The 15677-nt window shown below is 39.4% G+C and overlaps 1 protein-coding gene across 5 annotated transcripts in view; it reads left to right on the top strand.

Moving 5' to 3' along the window:
* The first annotated feature begins 232 nt into the window (after positions 1-232).
* KNL1 (kinetochore scaffold 1) overlaps positions 233-15677 on the top strand; it is a 31088-nt gene continuing 15643 nt past the window's right edge. For 2 of the 5 annotated variants that reach the window (XM_082762323.1, XM_082762320.1), the window contains exons 1-10: positions 233-691; positions 3062-3131; positions 3554-3593; positions 4331-4390; positions 5652-5713; positions 6157-6212; positions 6921-6960; positions 7986-8023; positions 8373-8425; positions 9881-15088. In XM_082762323.1, the coding sequence (XP_082618449.1) occupies positions 3097-3131; positions 3554-3593; positions 4331-4390; positions 5652-5713; positions 6157-6212; positions 6921-6960; positions 7986-8023; positions 8373-8425; positions 9881-15088 (5592 nt within the window). In that variant the 5' untranslated portion in view covers positions 233-691; positions 3062-3096. Of the gene's footprint in view, positions 692-2545; positions 2625-3061; positions 3132-3553; positions 3594-4330; positions 4391-5651; positions 5714-6156; positions 6213-6920; positions 6961-7985; positions 8024-8372; positions 8426-9880; positions 15089-15677 lie in introns of those variants that run through there. The other 3 variants (XM_082762324.1, XM_082762322.1, XM_082762321.1) reach the window with 3 other exon arrangements.

The following is a 15677-nucleotide window of genomic DNA, read 5'->3' as shown; positions in this document are numbered from 1 at the left end:
GGTGGTGTTTGGGTACAGAGGTTGCAGGGCCCTGGGGGACGTGGCTACCTCCTCTCAGGCCTCCTTGGGCGGCCCCAGGCGGCGGGAGGGAGGCACGGAGCGGCGATATGCGCCTTGGCAGCCCTCGAGGCTCTAAAAATAGAATTTAAATAAGGAAAAAGAAACGGGAGCGGTAGGAGGAAAAAAAAATGAAAAGCTAATTTCCGACGAGGATGGGATTCGAACCCACGCGTGCAGAGCACAATGGATTAGCAGTCCATCGCCTTAACCACTCGGCCACCTCGTCACGAGAGCCCTCGTTCCCGCACAGCCCATAAGAATCCGCAGCACCTGCTCCCGGCCTCGCCTCCCGCCCACTGCCCGCTCTGCGAGATGGCGCCCGCCTGCCTCTTTTTGGTCTCAAGAACACAGGGCGACGCGATCGCACAGAGACCGAGCCATCCTATTCCGAGCACGCTCTCCTGCTTCGCACTCATTTCTCTGGCTGCGGCGCGGTGCCGGTGAGGAATAACCCCGAAAAGACAGACAACGGGCTGGCGTAAGGGAGGCCGCCATATTGTACGGAACGCCAGGGGCTGCCATGTCGTACGGAGCGCTGGGGGAGCGCCATGTTGTACGTCCTGCCGTCGGGCGGGCGGTTTGGCGCGCGGCGGTTGGGTTTGAACGGCGAGGCGGCGGCGCCGTGAGGGCAGTGAGTGAGGGGCCGGGGGGGCGGCGGGGCTGAGGTGGCTTCGGAGCCCTGGGGGGGGATTTGGGGGATCTGGGAGCAGTGCAGGGGGCTGTAGGGAACGTAATTCTGTTAACTCATAGCCAATTTGTAATTTTTTTTATATTTAAAAGTTTCGATAAGCGCGGCAAGCGACCAGCGAAGCGTTCCTGTGGGCGTCGCCAACTTGGGGGCAAACCCTTCATCGTTGTTCAAATGATTTCTTTCCTTTATTTTTCCTACAATTATGCTTTTCAAAACTGGCTTGCTGCATTCCGAGTTTCTCTGGGGTCTCCTGCCGTTAATATTAATGTTGTTAATAGATCTCGCAGCTGCCTTCAGCCCTGTCGCGAGGCGCGGTTGTCCCTCCCTGCAGATCGCAGCCAAGGCAGTCGGTGGCCGTGAATTTGGAGGAAAATTGCAAAAAGGCGCACGCGAAACAGTTTTACACAAAGCAGTTTCACCTAAAATGGAAGACGCTTTTATACCTCAAGTCTTTAAAAGCTCCCTCCGCGTACTGTGGTGTAGCGAACAAAGAAACCCCATCCCGTTGCTGACTTTCACAGTACCCGGATGCATTACAGCAAAAATACCAAATGTTTTAATTACATCATGATCTCGTTATTTAAGTCATTAGATTTCCCTATTTGTGTTATTTGTGAAACATGACAGTTACCAGGTGGAAGCTGTTCAATAGATGCTGCTCTTCCACAGGCCTACCGTAGCCTTATTTTTGCTTATGTAATATTCCATCTCAATGAACTACAATGTTTTATATTTAGAAACAAAACGTAACCTAGTGCTGTTAGTAGGCCGAATGGTGCCAAGTTTGTGCCTGAGGGGATTTCAGTGTGCTGGGGCAGCCCAGAAATGTGAGGGGAACCTCGATAAAACGCTCACGTTGGTCAACACCAAGCAGTACTTTTAGGAAAACACCTCTGTAAAAGTGATAGCTACAGGTGTATGCTAGCCTTTGGGTGTCTTTCTGGGTAGTGTTCCAGACCGTCTTGGTTTTGTTGCCTCAGAGCTGCAGGCCCTGAAAGCCAGGGCCTTTGCAGTTCCCTTTCTGAGGAGTGTATAGCAATACTCCACTAGTAAGTGATTGATTTAGCATTTCACTAAACCTAGAAGTTTTGTTTTGTTTTGTTTTTTTTAAAGCCTCTGTAAGGCTTAACTTTGCCTTGGTCAGCTGGTGGTTTAAATGCTGTGGTCTATGGTGAGGAGACTGGCTTGGTGGAGAAGGGGAGGTGTGGTGTTGCTTACTGGGGGGAACTTATGAATGTGCATAAAACCTTTGGGAAAGTTTCAAGAAGATGGAACCAGAAGGGATGAGATGCAACGAACACAAACTGGACTACAGGAAATTTCACTCAGACGTTAGAAAAAAAAGAATGCAGAGAAGGTGGAACAGGTTGTCCCAGAGCAACTGGCCATAGCTTTGGGCAGAGGGTTTGGACTGTACGATCTCCAGAGTTCCCTTCCCACCTCTGAGAGTCTGTGATTTTGTGAAATGCAAAGGCTGAGCAGTTCCTCTCTATGTTTAATTGTCTCATAAAAAAAAAAAAGTGTTTTACAATTTGCTTAACCCTTGCCTAGGCAAGAGTTTCTCTTAAGGCATTGTTTGCTGAGGTTTAGCAAGGGGAAAATGAAATGTGGTAGTATTGTCAGATTGCTTATAGCTGTCACATATGAATATTTTGCAATAGTAGTAGCGATGGAGATATGCATGTAGATAAATCTCACTGAAATCTAGGTAAGAGCACAGAAAATTGCATTTGTTGTTATTACATGTATGGTGTTGATTCAGTGCTTCAATATATTGTGTTCTTTGTCAGGTCCATAGGAGGGTGAGGTTATGAGGAATATTAACCTGGTATTCAAAGCCTTGCATTTTGTTGTGCTCTGCAGGAAACCTTAGGTAATATCCTAAGGCATCTTCATGGTGTGGGTTAACTCATTATCCCCTGCTGTGACTGTTAATAGGTGTACTAGTTCATAAAAGAGAAGATATTCTTGGGGTGGCAGGGAGTAGTAGTGGATGAAAAATTGTCTTGTGTGTCAGAGTGCACTTTGTATTGTAGAAGGCTTGATCATATTTATCTCCAGCAGTTACCGAAATCTTAATTTTAAGTAGAAGGCTGCCAAACCAGTAAGACTCAAACTGCTAGCTCGTTTGCTTTATAACATGATATGCAGTAGAGAACACTGAATTGGGAGGCCTGTTAGACGTTAGAGAATTCCTCTGAGTAAAGATGGATAGAGGAGAAAATTATAGCAACTGGCTGAGTCTAGTATCTAGTTGTGGTTGTATACAATATTCTTACTGAGATTCACTAATTTTTTTTTTGATTTCAGTACTGCATTTTAGATGAAAAGTACTTCCAATAGAAATGGACAAGATTTATACAGACCCTAACATGGAAAAGTAAGTTGAAACCTCATAAGGACCTCATTGAGATTTGACTATTGTCTTTTAGATGCAAAATGTTTCTTAATCCCTGTGTGCACCTTAGGATCTCTTGAATGAAATATGCTGTCTGTCATGAAGAAAAACAGGGAGGTTTTCTGATCATGGTGTAGGAAAGCTCAAGGAAATCTCATAGCAGTGGATTGTCTAGGGACTGACCACAGGGGTCAGAGCACAATATGTTGAATTTTCCAAGGGTCATTTATGGCACCTAGCATTGGAATGATCTATTCCAAGCAAGTTTGTTTAAGTAACTTCACACTTGTAAAAATAATGGAGAGATTGAATTATTAGCCATAAAAATGTGGCAGCACTGTTCAAGAAATACATCTTGGTTCCAGTTTATGCGCTAATATCTATTTCTCTTTTTTTCCCCTCAGTGATAATACAGAGCACATGAGAAGAAGGCGACTGTCCTCTGTGAGTAACTTAAGGCATTTCTAAAATAAAACTGAGTGAGTGAAGGAAGGGAAGGGGAGCCATAAAGAAGAATTAGTTTTCTCATCACAGCCTGAAGAAAAACATACCATGAGCAAAGAAAGCCCTTACTAAGTTTGTGATTGAATGTGACGCTTCTGGCGCTTACAGATTCTCTACTGCCAAGTAATCAGTTTATGTATTCTTGTGAAATAGCAGTTCACTGATTGTATGGCTGGCTGATGTATTCAAGTCTGAAAGCGTTGCTGTTCACATTAGCGATGTGGCAGAAGATGATACAATTTCCACAGAAGGATTCGCAGGTGAAGCAAGTGTACAGGGATATTCCTGGTAATTTTCTGATTGAAGTGAATGAATTTAGTATGCACAAGGGCAGTTTACCCACTATTTTCTCAAAATAAATACGTGAATTAGATGGTTAAAAATTAAAGTTATGCCTTCATGGTTATGGATTCAGAATTTTATAAATTCTTTGGTCAATAATAAGTATACCTCCAACTGAACTCCCGTGTGTGGTGCATTGGTGAGAAGCAGGGTCAGAGTCTGGGACAGATGCCCAATGCAAGAGTGAATTATAGGTTATGAAATCCATGGTAACTTGTGCATAAGTGACGTCTTGAACTGCTTGTACGCCAGCTGTGACTGAACCAGTCATTTACTTGTTGCTTGATCATTTCTTTGTGGGAGCTGGGTCTGATTTTCTCAACTTATTCTTTTAGATTTTAAAGGCTCCACGAAATCCTCTTGATGATTTGGGAAACGGGAATGAACTCACTCAGGTAGGTCTGTTAAGTCCACATTTGCTGATGCTCTTAAGATCTTTGGTTTGCTCCTCAACTAGTCCCTGGTTAAACAGGGTCACTAGAATAACGTAGGTGTAAAAACTCCTGTAATAACTGCTTTGGCGGATAATGTTTGGAGTAACAAATATTACATGAAATCTGTTGAACTTTTATTTTACATCAGAATATGTCTTCTGTCAAGCAGAGAGGAATAATCAGAAATTAATAGATACATCTTGCTTCTGGTGTAGTCCAAGTTTGCCACCCAGAGTACTGTGTGCAGCTCTGGGGCCCGCAGTGTAAGAACGAAATCACCTCTCAGGGTGGGTCCAGAGGCTGCAGCACCTTTCTAATAACTTCTTTCAAAATATGTGAAATATGAGCCTGAAATACCCGTGCATAATATACTTCAAAACTGGTTTGAGCATGAAGAGCAGCTCAGTCTTCGTTTAAACATTAATGCCTTTTAACAATGATGTGTAGTACTGCTACTGAGCAATATAGAACCATTGTATGCAGTAGTGCGACTTTGTTCATAACTGCTTGTGATGCTGACATGGTTTCTCTGTGCGTATAATGGATAATGTCAGTACGTCAACACATTGTCTGCTTTCTTAAACAGTGAGTGTTCTGCTGCCCTGTTCAGAGCTATTTAGTTAGGGAAGCTTACTGCAGACACTGCACTGCAGTGGTATGGTGAATTAGCTTTCCAGTATATGCAGCGTTGCATTGTTACACGCCTTGTAACATTGCATTAGTATAATCATGTGGTCAGTGACACCATTTAAACACTTCTTCAGGAAAGTATCAGTGGTGATTTTGATTTTTCCATGCATCCTTTCCTTTCTCCCATAGGGGTGAGTTTTTTTTCCAGTTGTCACAGAAAACTAAATTAAAAAAAAAATCCTGCAACTCACTTGTACTAAGCAGCTAAGTGTTTTTTCTCTAGTATACCAAACATAAAGCCAGACAAAAATCCTTATAAGTGGTATTTTGCTTCTGTCTGAAACCAAGCAGTTAGTACAAAATGATCTTTAGAACCTGCTTCTTGTGAGATAGGTGTCTCCCTGTGAAGAGGAGAGAAGCTGGAGAACTATAAGTAGTTTAAAGATGTTTGCAAATATCTGTTGTACTTAAGCTATTATGCTTGCATTTTTTTCTTTTTTTTGGTGTGTGAAAAGCTATAATTATTGTGGATTATGGCATAAGAACTGTTCTCTGTACATCAAACTGTCTTTTTTTTTTTTTTTTTTGTCAGGATATTAATATAGAAAAACGTAGGAAAAACTCCCGACGTGTCAGCTTTGCAAACACCATAAAGTAAGTTTGATCTGAAGAATGCAGATCTACATCTCTTTATTTAAGCATAAAGTTGTAGGTAATAATCTGCTATCACCTGAAATTGCTGTTTGCATACACTTATGGGCATTCAGTGAAGAAAATTGGTGACTTGTTATACTAAGTTGATTTTAAGCCCTGGTAGAAACATTACGCGCTTTCTCATCCTAGCTATAAAGAATGATGGAGTAAATTTCATATAATTAGGAAAGTTTGGTTTTCATTAACTTTTCTAGTGATTTCACATGAAGTATGATAATCTTCCTGCTGGAAAGTATGGTTGGGTTCAGTAACCTGCTGTCTTTTGGTATCATTTCAGAACATATCATGTGGGAAAAGATTGAGATTAATTTATTTTTTTTTTAAATTTTTGCTTTAAAACAGATCATCTTGTGTTTTCAAAAACTGTTTTTCTTTGTTCTTAGCTGCAGAGTCTTCCAGCGAGATCTTAAGAATAATGCAGCAGAGAGAGAAAATGAAGGTAAAAGCTCCTCTCTTTTCTGACAGGTTTCACAGACTATTAGCAACAAGACTTCAGCCAGAATTTAAGAAGTCAAGCTCGTCAATCATAGATAGGGAACAACATGGTCAGCTGTTTATGATGGACTGGATGAAAACCCATTAGTTACTACTACTGTGGACCTTGTAGCTCAGAGATTATTTTTTTTTAGACAAAATGTACGTGGAACAAAATCTGTTTTGGGGATTGTTGTGGTTTAACCTGGCTGGCAGCTAAGCACTACACACCCCTAACCTGCCCGCTGGCAGGACAGAGCAAGAAGCTGAAAAGTCCTTGGCTTCGTGTAAGCGCTGCTCTGCAACAATTTATACATCGGTGTGTTATCAACATCAATGTGTTATCAACATTCTTCTCATCGTAAATCCAAAACATAGCACCCTACCAGCTACTAGGAGAAAAATTAACTCTATCCTAGCTGAAACTAGGACAGGAATTTAGATCAAAAGAAGACCGAGAAGAATGTCATATTCAGTCTGTCAAAAATTACCTAGGAAGAATCTGAAAAGCTAATGCACTTTCAAGTACTTTGGTTGTCTGGGTTTTTGCCATGATAAAAAGGAACATAAAGAGTGAGAACTGCAGAACATTCTTTTCTGTGCACTTTACTCTTGTCTCTGAATGTTTTGATCCTGTTTCTCTCGTTGTAACATCTGATTTTCTTATTTTTAGAGTGTGCAGCAGATACAGGGAATCATGTCCTACTTAATCAGTAAGTCTGGGGAAAAATTATTCCCACACTGCAAATACATTTCTTCACACGGCATGCGACCATAAGAATGTTACTTCTCAAAGAAACCAACAAATGTAACGTGCTTATTTATTTAGATATAAAATTGCTCTATACGTTTGACCGGTTACAGGAATACAGCAGAAAAAGGATATAGCTGTTCTTGCGATTCACAAAAAAAAGTAGATGTTTCTGAAAAATTGAACAATTATGTCTTGAAACTGCTTCATCCAAAATTGATTGTTTGGGAATGTCTTCCAGGAGAGACCTACCAGATTCTGTATTTGATAGAGATGGTCTTGGATGTTTATTATCATCACTTTTTCACTCAGAGGTGGATAGAGTATTAGTCTGGTCTCAAAGTTCTTGCCTAGATAAAATAAAATTAGGAGATTGTTGCTCACCAACTCAATTTAATTTTAAAAGATTTAGACTGTTTCTGTGCATGAAGGCATTTTTTTATATTTAAAATATACAGCAAGGGAACATTTACCTACAGCTATAGTTAACAAACACTTATAAAGCAATACAGTAACATGTGTGTATAAACAAAAATCAGTATTCTAAACAAGGCAGTCTGGGCTTGAAAGAACATTCAAGAAAACACTGAAGAGCAGAAGTCATTAAATGTTAGATGAAAAGCCAAAGTTAGTCGGTTTACCTGGCTTTTGATTTTACAGAGAAATGACTGCAGGCTTTAGGAACGCGTCTTCAGTTTCCCAAAAAAAAAGGAACGACCAGAAATAGAAGGTCGGAGTTAAAAATAACGCATTAACCTGTTTAAAAATCACGTATTCACCTCTTTTCCCATGAAAAAAAGAGTTTCATGGGAAAATACCACTTTAGTTCAAATTACAAATATGTCTTCAATATATCCTAATGTTTGGTGTCTGCTGTCCAGTCACGTATGAGCTCTGCAACACAATTTTCTGCCTGTTAAGTATATTGCTGAAGCCTTCCGGTTTGCAATCTTTTAACAAACTGTTTACCTAAACCATCTTTTGTAGAAATGAAGAACCTGAAGATGTTCCATGTGAGATCACCGGTGAGTTTGAAAATAGATTTAACAACAGAATGACTATTTTTATTCCAAACTATTGATAATAGTTGACAGAACATTTTTAACATGTCTAGAACAGTCTCACTGATGGAGATCTCTATTGCATGAACAGACTCTGTCTCAGTGCTTGTAAACAGCATTATGTATTGTAGAAGCATGGGTAACCTTACTACGTGTTCAAAGGAGTACTGAAAATATTTCTCAGGATATATTTGGTTTTAAATGTGCTTACTCAGAACGTGATACTTATGTAATGAGTGCATTGACCTTCATTTGAGTTGATTAAAATAATAAAATAGCTCAGCAAATGCACTATTTCATTTTCTTTTGACAGGGATGAACACTTTGCTTCATGCTCCTATCCAGGCATTGGTGCAGCAGACTGAGGTATGTGAAGGTGCTCATTTTTTCAGTGCTGAGAATATTAGTGTCCAAAATATATTGCAATAATTTGTGTAGTAAAGGTGAAACATGTACCTCAGCTGCCTAAAAAGTAAATCCTCGTATTCACAAGAAATTTGTCTGAAGCATAATCTTCTATGTTTTGAAGTAGCTTCCTAATCTGATGGTCCTTATACTACACTATTGATAATTTTTGTTTCTAAAATTGCTTTTCAGTATCTGAGCTAGTTCTTACATTTTTTTTCAATGCTTATCTAAAAATATGTAAAGGAGCTTATGTTTCAGATAGGTCAGTTCAATTTTTTTCCTCATGGATTACTGTCTACTTTTTTTTTTTTTTTTTTCTATGGGTGGAATGGATATACACTGTCTGTTCCTACTGTTAAAAAGGTTTAGAAAATTGCAGTGACTGGCATGAAAATGTAACTGAAATGCTTCAGTTGACTCAAGTGATAAAACACGACATTTTTAGTTAAGACCTTCACAGGCACAGAAATCCTGAACTGTGCTATACTTCAGTGGTGATGTCATAGGTCTATTTTATCAAGCAAAGCAATTGAACAGTATCCTTTGATCCAATGGCTTCCTTTCATGCTGAATTTAAAGATATGGTTTAAAGAATGTCTTAGCTCTTGTGAAAAAGTAAAGGTTAAAATCTAGTGTGGATTAAAAGATGTGTGCCATGATCCTATAAAGGTCATACTGAAACCCTCTCTCTCCTTGGTTTAAGTAATGTATATGATTCTTGCTTTTTCTAGTGTATTTTATTTCTTGCATTTATAAAATAATAATGCATATATAACAATGTACTTAATTTAAGGTAAACACAAAGTTGTTCTTAATCAGTGTATTTATTATGTTTGATAAAGTACAGTATTATATCTTGATACTGGCCAGTTTTTATCCACAGCTTTAAAACTCTAAATCCTTTCTATTAAAGAGACTAGAATCTTCTTAGTCAGGGTGGAAGACTCTTTTAAAAATTCCAGCTTGGCACTGCTGTTTTGGGGAATGTACATGATAAGCTGGGCAGGGATTTTGCAGTGAGTGGGTGGGGAAAGATAGAAACGCCACATAGAAAATATTGATTCATAAGTCTCGGTGATTGTTCCGTGTCTACAAGAATTTCACATGTGAAGATGTGAAGTTTTTGTCCAATAGAAATCTGAGCAACATTCTTTCAAAATTCTATTTAAATACATAAAGATATTACAAACACAGAATGTAGGCTGTAAGAATTTGTAACAGTTAAATTGGCCTTTCCTTTAATATGTTACTACTTGTTGAGAAGGACTGAAATGTTTTTTTTCCTCCCCAAAAAGCTGTAAAGATAGAGCTCTAACCTTTAGACTGTATTAGTTGACTTTTGTTTTGAATAAAGTAAACCACTGTGTCATTTGTTACAAGTGTCAGTAACTGTCACTTCTTGTCTTTTTTCAGTGCCATGATGTGGACAACGCCACTCAAAGAACAAATAGGCATGACACAACACTCATCTTTTCAGATGAAAATGAAATGGAAATGACAGCTAGTCACACTGCAGTGATTGCACGTAACCTGAAAAACAATGAAACTGACAAAACTGAGAAAATAGATATCACATCATTTCTGGCTGGGTTAAACTCTAACAGTGGAAAGGCAGAAATGAGTAAAGAATTTCATTTCTCCGTTGATCCTACAAACCGTCTGTGCCCATCTTTTGAACAGAAGGAAGATGCTACTGCGGTAAAAAAAATTAATTTCAATGAATTTTTGATACGCTTGAAGTCAAATGAAAAAGCACTCAATCCTATTGAAGGACCTGAAAAAGAAAACCTTTTTTGTGTCTCTTCACAAGTCTCAGAAAACATGGCACGATCATCAGTGGAATCTGATTATTTCCATGAACCACTGGCCACCATCAATGTAACAAAAATCTTTAGAGAGCAAGATGATGGAATGGAAGTGACAAAATGCCAAGCATCTGATATTAAAAATATGCGTTCTGGTATTTGTGGGGCTCCACCAGAGCAATTACCGTGTCCAGACGTTACTGAGGCATTTGCAGATGATGGAATGGATATGACAACTAGTCACACTGCAAAAATGTCTTTTCCTTTTGCCAGTGTTGGAAATCAAAGTCTAAACTTCAAAAAGGATTTCCCATCCATGGAGACAGATAATTATTCTGTAGTAAAGAGAGCATCTCATCAGCAATTAATTGTAAAGCAGGATCCTCAACTTTGTACAAACAAAAAAACAGTAAATGTTGAAGACACTGTAGATACTACAGCGCCGCAAACTTTTAAGCAAGAGACCAGGACTTTGTCTGCTATCCCGGGATCTGTTTCTTCTGAGACTGTCTTCCGAGGTGATGAAACAGTTTTTTCGAAATGTGGTGACATGGAACTTACTGGGAATTACACATATGTAATCTATAATGAAAGTGCCAAAGGAATGAGCAGTTCATGTCATAAAACTTTTGAGAAAACAGTTAATACAAACTCTTTGCCAGTAGAAAGCAGACATCCAGCACTTGATGATGATACAGAAAGTCTATCATCTTTAGATAACCGAGCTTCTAAGTTACATAAAACTAATGCACTTGAACACCTTTCAGGCTCAGATGGGAGAGCTGAAAGAGTGACCCAAGATCACGGGACTGCTTCAGTGGATGTTGGTTTTGATTCGTGTAGAAATTCAGTGTCCACTGGTACCTGTAAGGTGTTTTCAGGAAAAGGTATGGCATTGAGTAAAACTTGTATTGACAAAGCTGATGGAAAGAATGTTGAAAATGAATTTCCTCCTGGAGTGTCCATTTCTGTCACCTGCAAACCACATTTTCTTGGTAACAGAGTGTCCACATCTCCCAATTTAAGTGAGCAGGAAAAAATGGAAATAACTAAATGCCAGACTGTTATCATTGATGATCAAAGCATTGGGATAACTGCAGAAGCAAAACAAATGCATGGTAAAAGAATTCCAGGTGAGAACCACAACAAAAATGTCAGTGCTGTGGCAAGTTCTTTGGACAGGGACAAGGAAAATCTTGAGGCAATTGGTTTTGATGTGAATATGAAAAGAAAACAGCCTATGGAAATGAATACTGATGATGTTGAGGTGATAATAGTCAATAAGAAGGTTAAAAAATCAAACTTTCAGGCAAGTGGTCTGATTTCCTGTGCGAAGAGCGTGTGTTCATTACAAGAGCAAAAGACAGAAATCGCAGAAAATCCTGCTGCCACCAACAGTGCATTCACGTCTTTGCAAAGTCAAGAAGTCGATATAACTCAGCCTTTGAAAAAAAACCTTCAGAATGCTTCAGTTTCCTGCACAAATGACAAAACAGACGTGTTTTCAGATGATCAAAACATGGATGTAACCAAAGCTCATTCTGTTGCTTTTGAAGTTGCTCCTATTAATACAGTACAAGGATATGAGAATACTCATAATCAAAATAATGTGATATCCAAGCAGCTGCAAAAACGGATCTCCCAGTTTTCCAATAATTCTGGTGTAGATCCCACTGCAGGTCAGACTGCAGCAATAGAATATAGGGATTTCAAAAGGAGCTTGGATAAACAAACTGTTACTCCTTTATCTGCAAATGGTATGTTCATTTCTAGTAATGAAACCACTCCCTCCGGAAATACAAGAAATGTACAACCTGCAAAAGTACTAGGTGTAAATGCAGATTGCCAGAACTCTGACAGGCAAGTGAAAACTCATACTATGAAGGTAGTAAACAATGCATTGTCAACTCGAGAAGAGTCTGAGAGAGATTTCCTGATCAGCAAAACAGTTTCTTCACAAGAGGATTTGAAAAATCCTCTGTCAGTCGATGGCCTGCACTCGGGTATTGAAGAGAAGTTACTAACTAATACATCTGAACAACAGAAGAGAAGTTCCAAGTTGCCTTCCTTTTCAGAAAAGTCTGTTTTATTTCCCTCTGGTGAAAACATGGACTTGGCTGAAAGCTGTGCAGCAATTTTTCCTGATCAAAACATCCATATGATATTACCAGGAAGAAAAGCAGCACCAGTACATGTTGTTGAAGATGAAAATAAAACATTATCTTTAAAAAGAGAGGTCATGATGACAATAAACAGTCAGGAGCAGCCTGGGTGCAATACATACTCCTTGGTATCTGGTAAGAAAATGTTAACTGTGACTGGTTTAAAGCATTTTGTAGATGAGAAAACTACCATATTTTCGGAAGATGCTGATATGGACATCACAAGAAGTCATACGGTTTCAGGAGAAAACAAAATAATTTTGCTGCCTAAAAGTTCAAGCAATGCCATACCCTTTGTTTCTGGGGATAAAACTTGTGTTTTTACAGACAATAATGACATGGAAATAAGTAGATTTGATACTGTTGCAATTGATAAATCTGTGGAAAAGGCTACAGCTGGAGGGATGCTTAGCAGAGCTAATAGGACTGAAAGGAAAAGCTCCAAGGGAACAACAGGGGAAAAGACTGTTTTATTTTCACAGAGTAATGAGGATAATGACATGGAGATCACAGAGAGCCATACGGCTGCAATAGGCCATGAAATTGTCTCCCAAAAAGAGGTCAGGCTTCATTCTCTGTCTTCAGCTCAGCCTGTTAAAGCTGTTAAGTTCACAAGTAACCAGAGTTACGTGGACATTACTATGTCTTGCCCTGCTGATAAAATTACAGTAAAACTTTTACATGATGATAACTTGAACTTGAATAAAGAGGTTGGACAGGATGCTCCTTCAAACAGTGATGCTACTGTGCTTCCTGTGGATGATATGGAAATCACTAAAACCCATAACGTAACTTTGGAAGCAAATTCTCTGCAGGCTAGGCAACCCAATCGATCCGTTCCTCTATGTTCCACAATTATTTTTACAAATGACAAGGCTGATATGGAAATGACCAGCTATCTCCCTGATGATGAAAGTACTGAAAGAGTCCTGTGTGAGGACAGAGTAAACCCAGCTAAGCAGGTTGGACAGGAGGCTCTTTCAGGTAACAAAACAGTCGTTTTTACTTCGGCTGAGGATATGGAAATCACTAAAACTCATACAGCCGTGTTAAGAGGTGATGTGTGGGACAGAGGGTTAGTTCCAGCCGTTTCTGCAGTTCCTGCTGATCAGACCACTGTGTTTCCACACAAACAAGATGATATGGAAATAACCGTATCTCATACTGTTGCTGTTAATAACAATATGGAAGGATTTGAGAACCAGCAAGTGTCACATAAAAGCACTCGACAACCAGGCTTGCATAGTGCATCGTTGTCTGCTTGCAGAGATGAAGTAGATTCTCTGCAAGTAAAAGATCTGAATGGTGAGTATCTTAAAAAATCTAATGATAACCTCACCACTCCTTCTTCATCAACCTCAGCATTTCCTACTGAGAAGGGAGCTGCCAAAGTTCACAGTGGTGCAATACCAGATTCCGTTTATTCTATCGCACTTCCAGAAGACACTCCGCATGTCCGGGCACCACAGGATCTTGACCTTGCCACGGATAATTCAGTTCCTGTAAACAGTCAGCAGGATCTTGTACAGCCAGGAAAACTGAAATTAAAGAGAGTGCCTTTCAAATTTCCAAGTAATGCCCCCTTGGAGTGCAGTGAAGAAACTGGAGATGTGGTATCCCGTGTTTCCCTTCCTGTTCAGCAATTGGATTCTTTGAAGAGTCCTCCAGATGGACTTAGTAGTCAGACAAACCAAGTATTGAAAGATAATTCATCTAGGCATGAAGATCTAGATGCAGTTTTAGCCAAGGATGGAGCAGTTCCTGTTTCTGACAGTGAATCAAAAGAAAACGAGAGGCTGTCAGCTGAAGGGGAAGTACTTCCAACAGACTTCCAAATAGAATCTGAACAAACTAAGCAACCTTTGGTCAGTGACAGTCCAAGAGATCCAGTAGATCCTACTCTTGTACCTAAATTATCAGGTATTTTAAATGTTTGTTCAAAACTGGAAAATATTAGAAGGAAATCTATAGTTGTCTCTGTTCCTGAAACCACTGTTTCTGACCAGCTGCATAAGTTACCAACTCAACCAGAGGATACCTTGAGGTTAGGAAAAAATACCATAAATGAACAAGATAATTTATTTTATCCCAAGGAGCAGGAGAATGCATGTCTTGAATCTGGAGCAGCTCCTGTAGGTACGAATTTAGGTATGGCACTTAAGGACAAATATCAAGGAGTAAATGTCCCTCTAGGTATCTTCCAACCTAAACTACCAAGCAGAAGAAATCCTTCTGTTTCTAACATGCAAGACGTAAATGCAAAATCTTCAGAGAAAGTAGAAGCACTGGTTTCAGAAGTAAACGTAAACACCAGTGAAGCACCAGATTACACCAAATCTAGTAGGCAGAACTTCAGCCCTTCTCAGTTTATAGCAGAAGAATTTCTTCCCATATGCCAAGAAGCAATGGATTCGAATGACTCTGTAAGCTTTGGATCTGTGGAAGATGGTTGCAATGAGATAAACAAGAGAAACATCTCCCACAATGAACAGGTTAAACGTGAAGAAACAAATGAACAGGTTAAACATGAAGAAACAAAAGCTTCTTGCAAGAGCACAAAAAGAGCTTTGGAACAAGATGAGGAGGATCTTCAAAGTCTAAAGAAGCTCAAGGCAGAAGAAAGCTTGGTTGGTGGGACCTCCCTTGACTTGCAGGTGAGCCTGATCACTCATTGACAGCGTGTAAGTGCACTGACAGTGCTTTTTAGATACTGAGATGCAAATTCTCTTTATCGCCAGTTTGTAGTCATTTTGTTCTATTTTCCCAAGAATTTCTCTCACTGTTTTATCAAACTAAAACAATTGATGTGTGCAACTTCCCAGATCGATGACAGAGTAAGGGATATGTCAGTTCTCTCCACATTATCCTATTAAGCCTTTCTCGAATAAGTATTCTTAGTTGTCTGCACTAAACCATGTGCTAGTTGTTGCTTAGGTATAGTGATAGATTAAGGCTGAAAGCAATTACTTAGAAAATAAATGTTTATTTTAAATTAGCTGTCTTATGGGCAGCACAAATTGCCATGGGCTCAAGAAGATCTGTGCAAATATGGAGCGCTAATCTGACCTTAAAATTAGTTTATACATTATCAATACAAACTTTCAAATTCCTAAAGCTGCAAGAGTGTGCTGTGGTGGCTGCTGCTTTGAGAAATGAATGACAGATTTTGTAACATCACTTCCTATATGCCATGGTAGGAAATGGCTTAAGTATATGCTGTTTTTTTATGCTAATTAGCTATAA

The sequence above is a fragment of the Aythya marila genome (genome assembly GCF_965140915.1).
Source record: "Aythya marila genome assembly, chromosome: 5".
Lineage (NCBI taxonomy): Eukaryota > Metazoa > Chordata > Aves > Anseriformes > Anatidae > Aythya > Aythya marila.
This window is presented reverse-complemented; position numbering and strand designations above follow the sequence as displayed.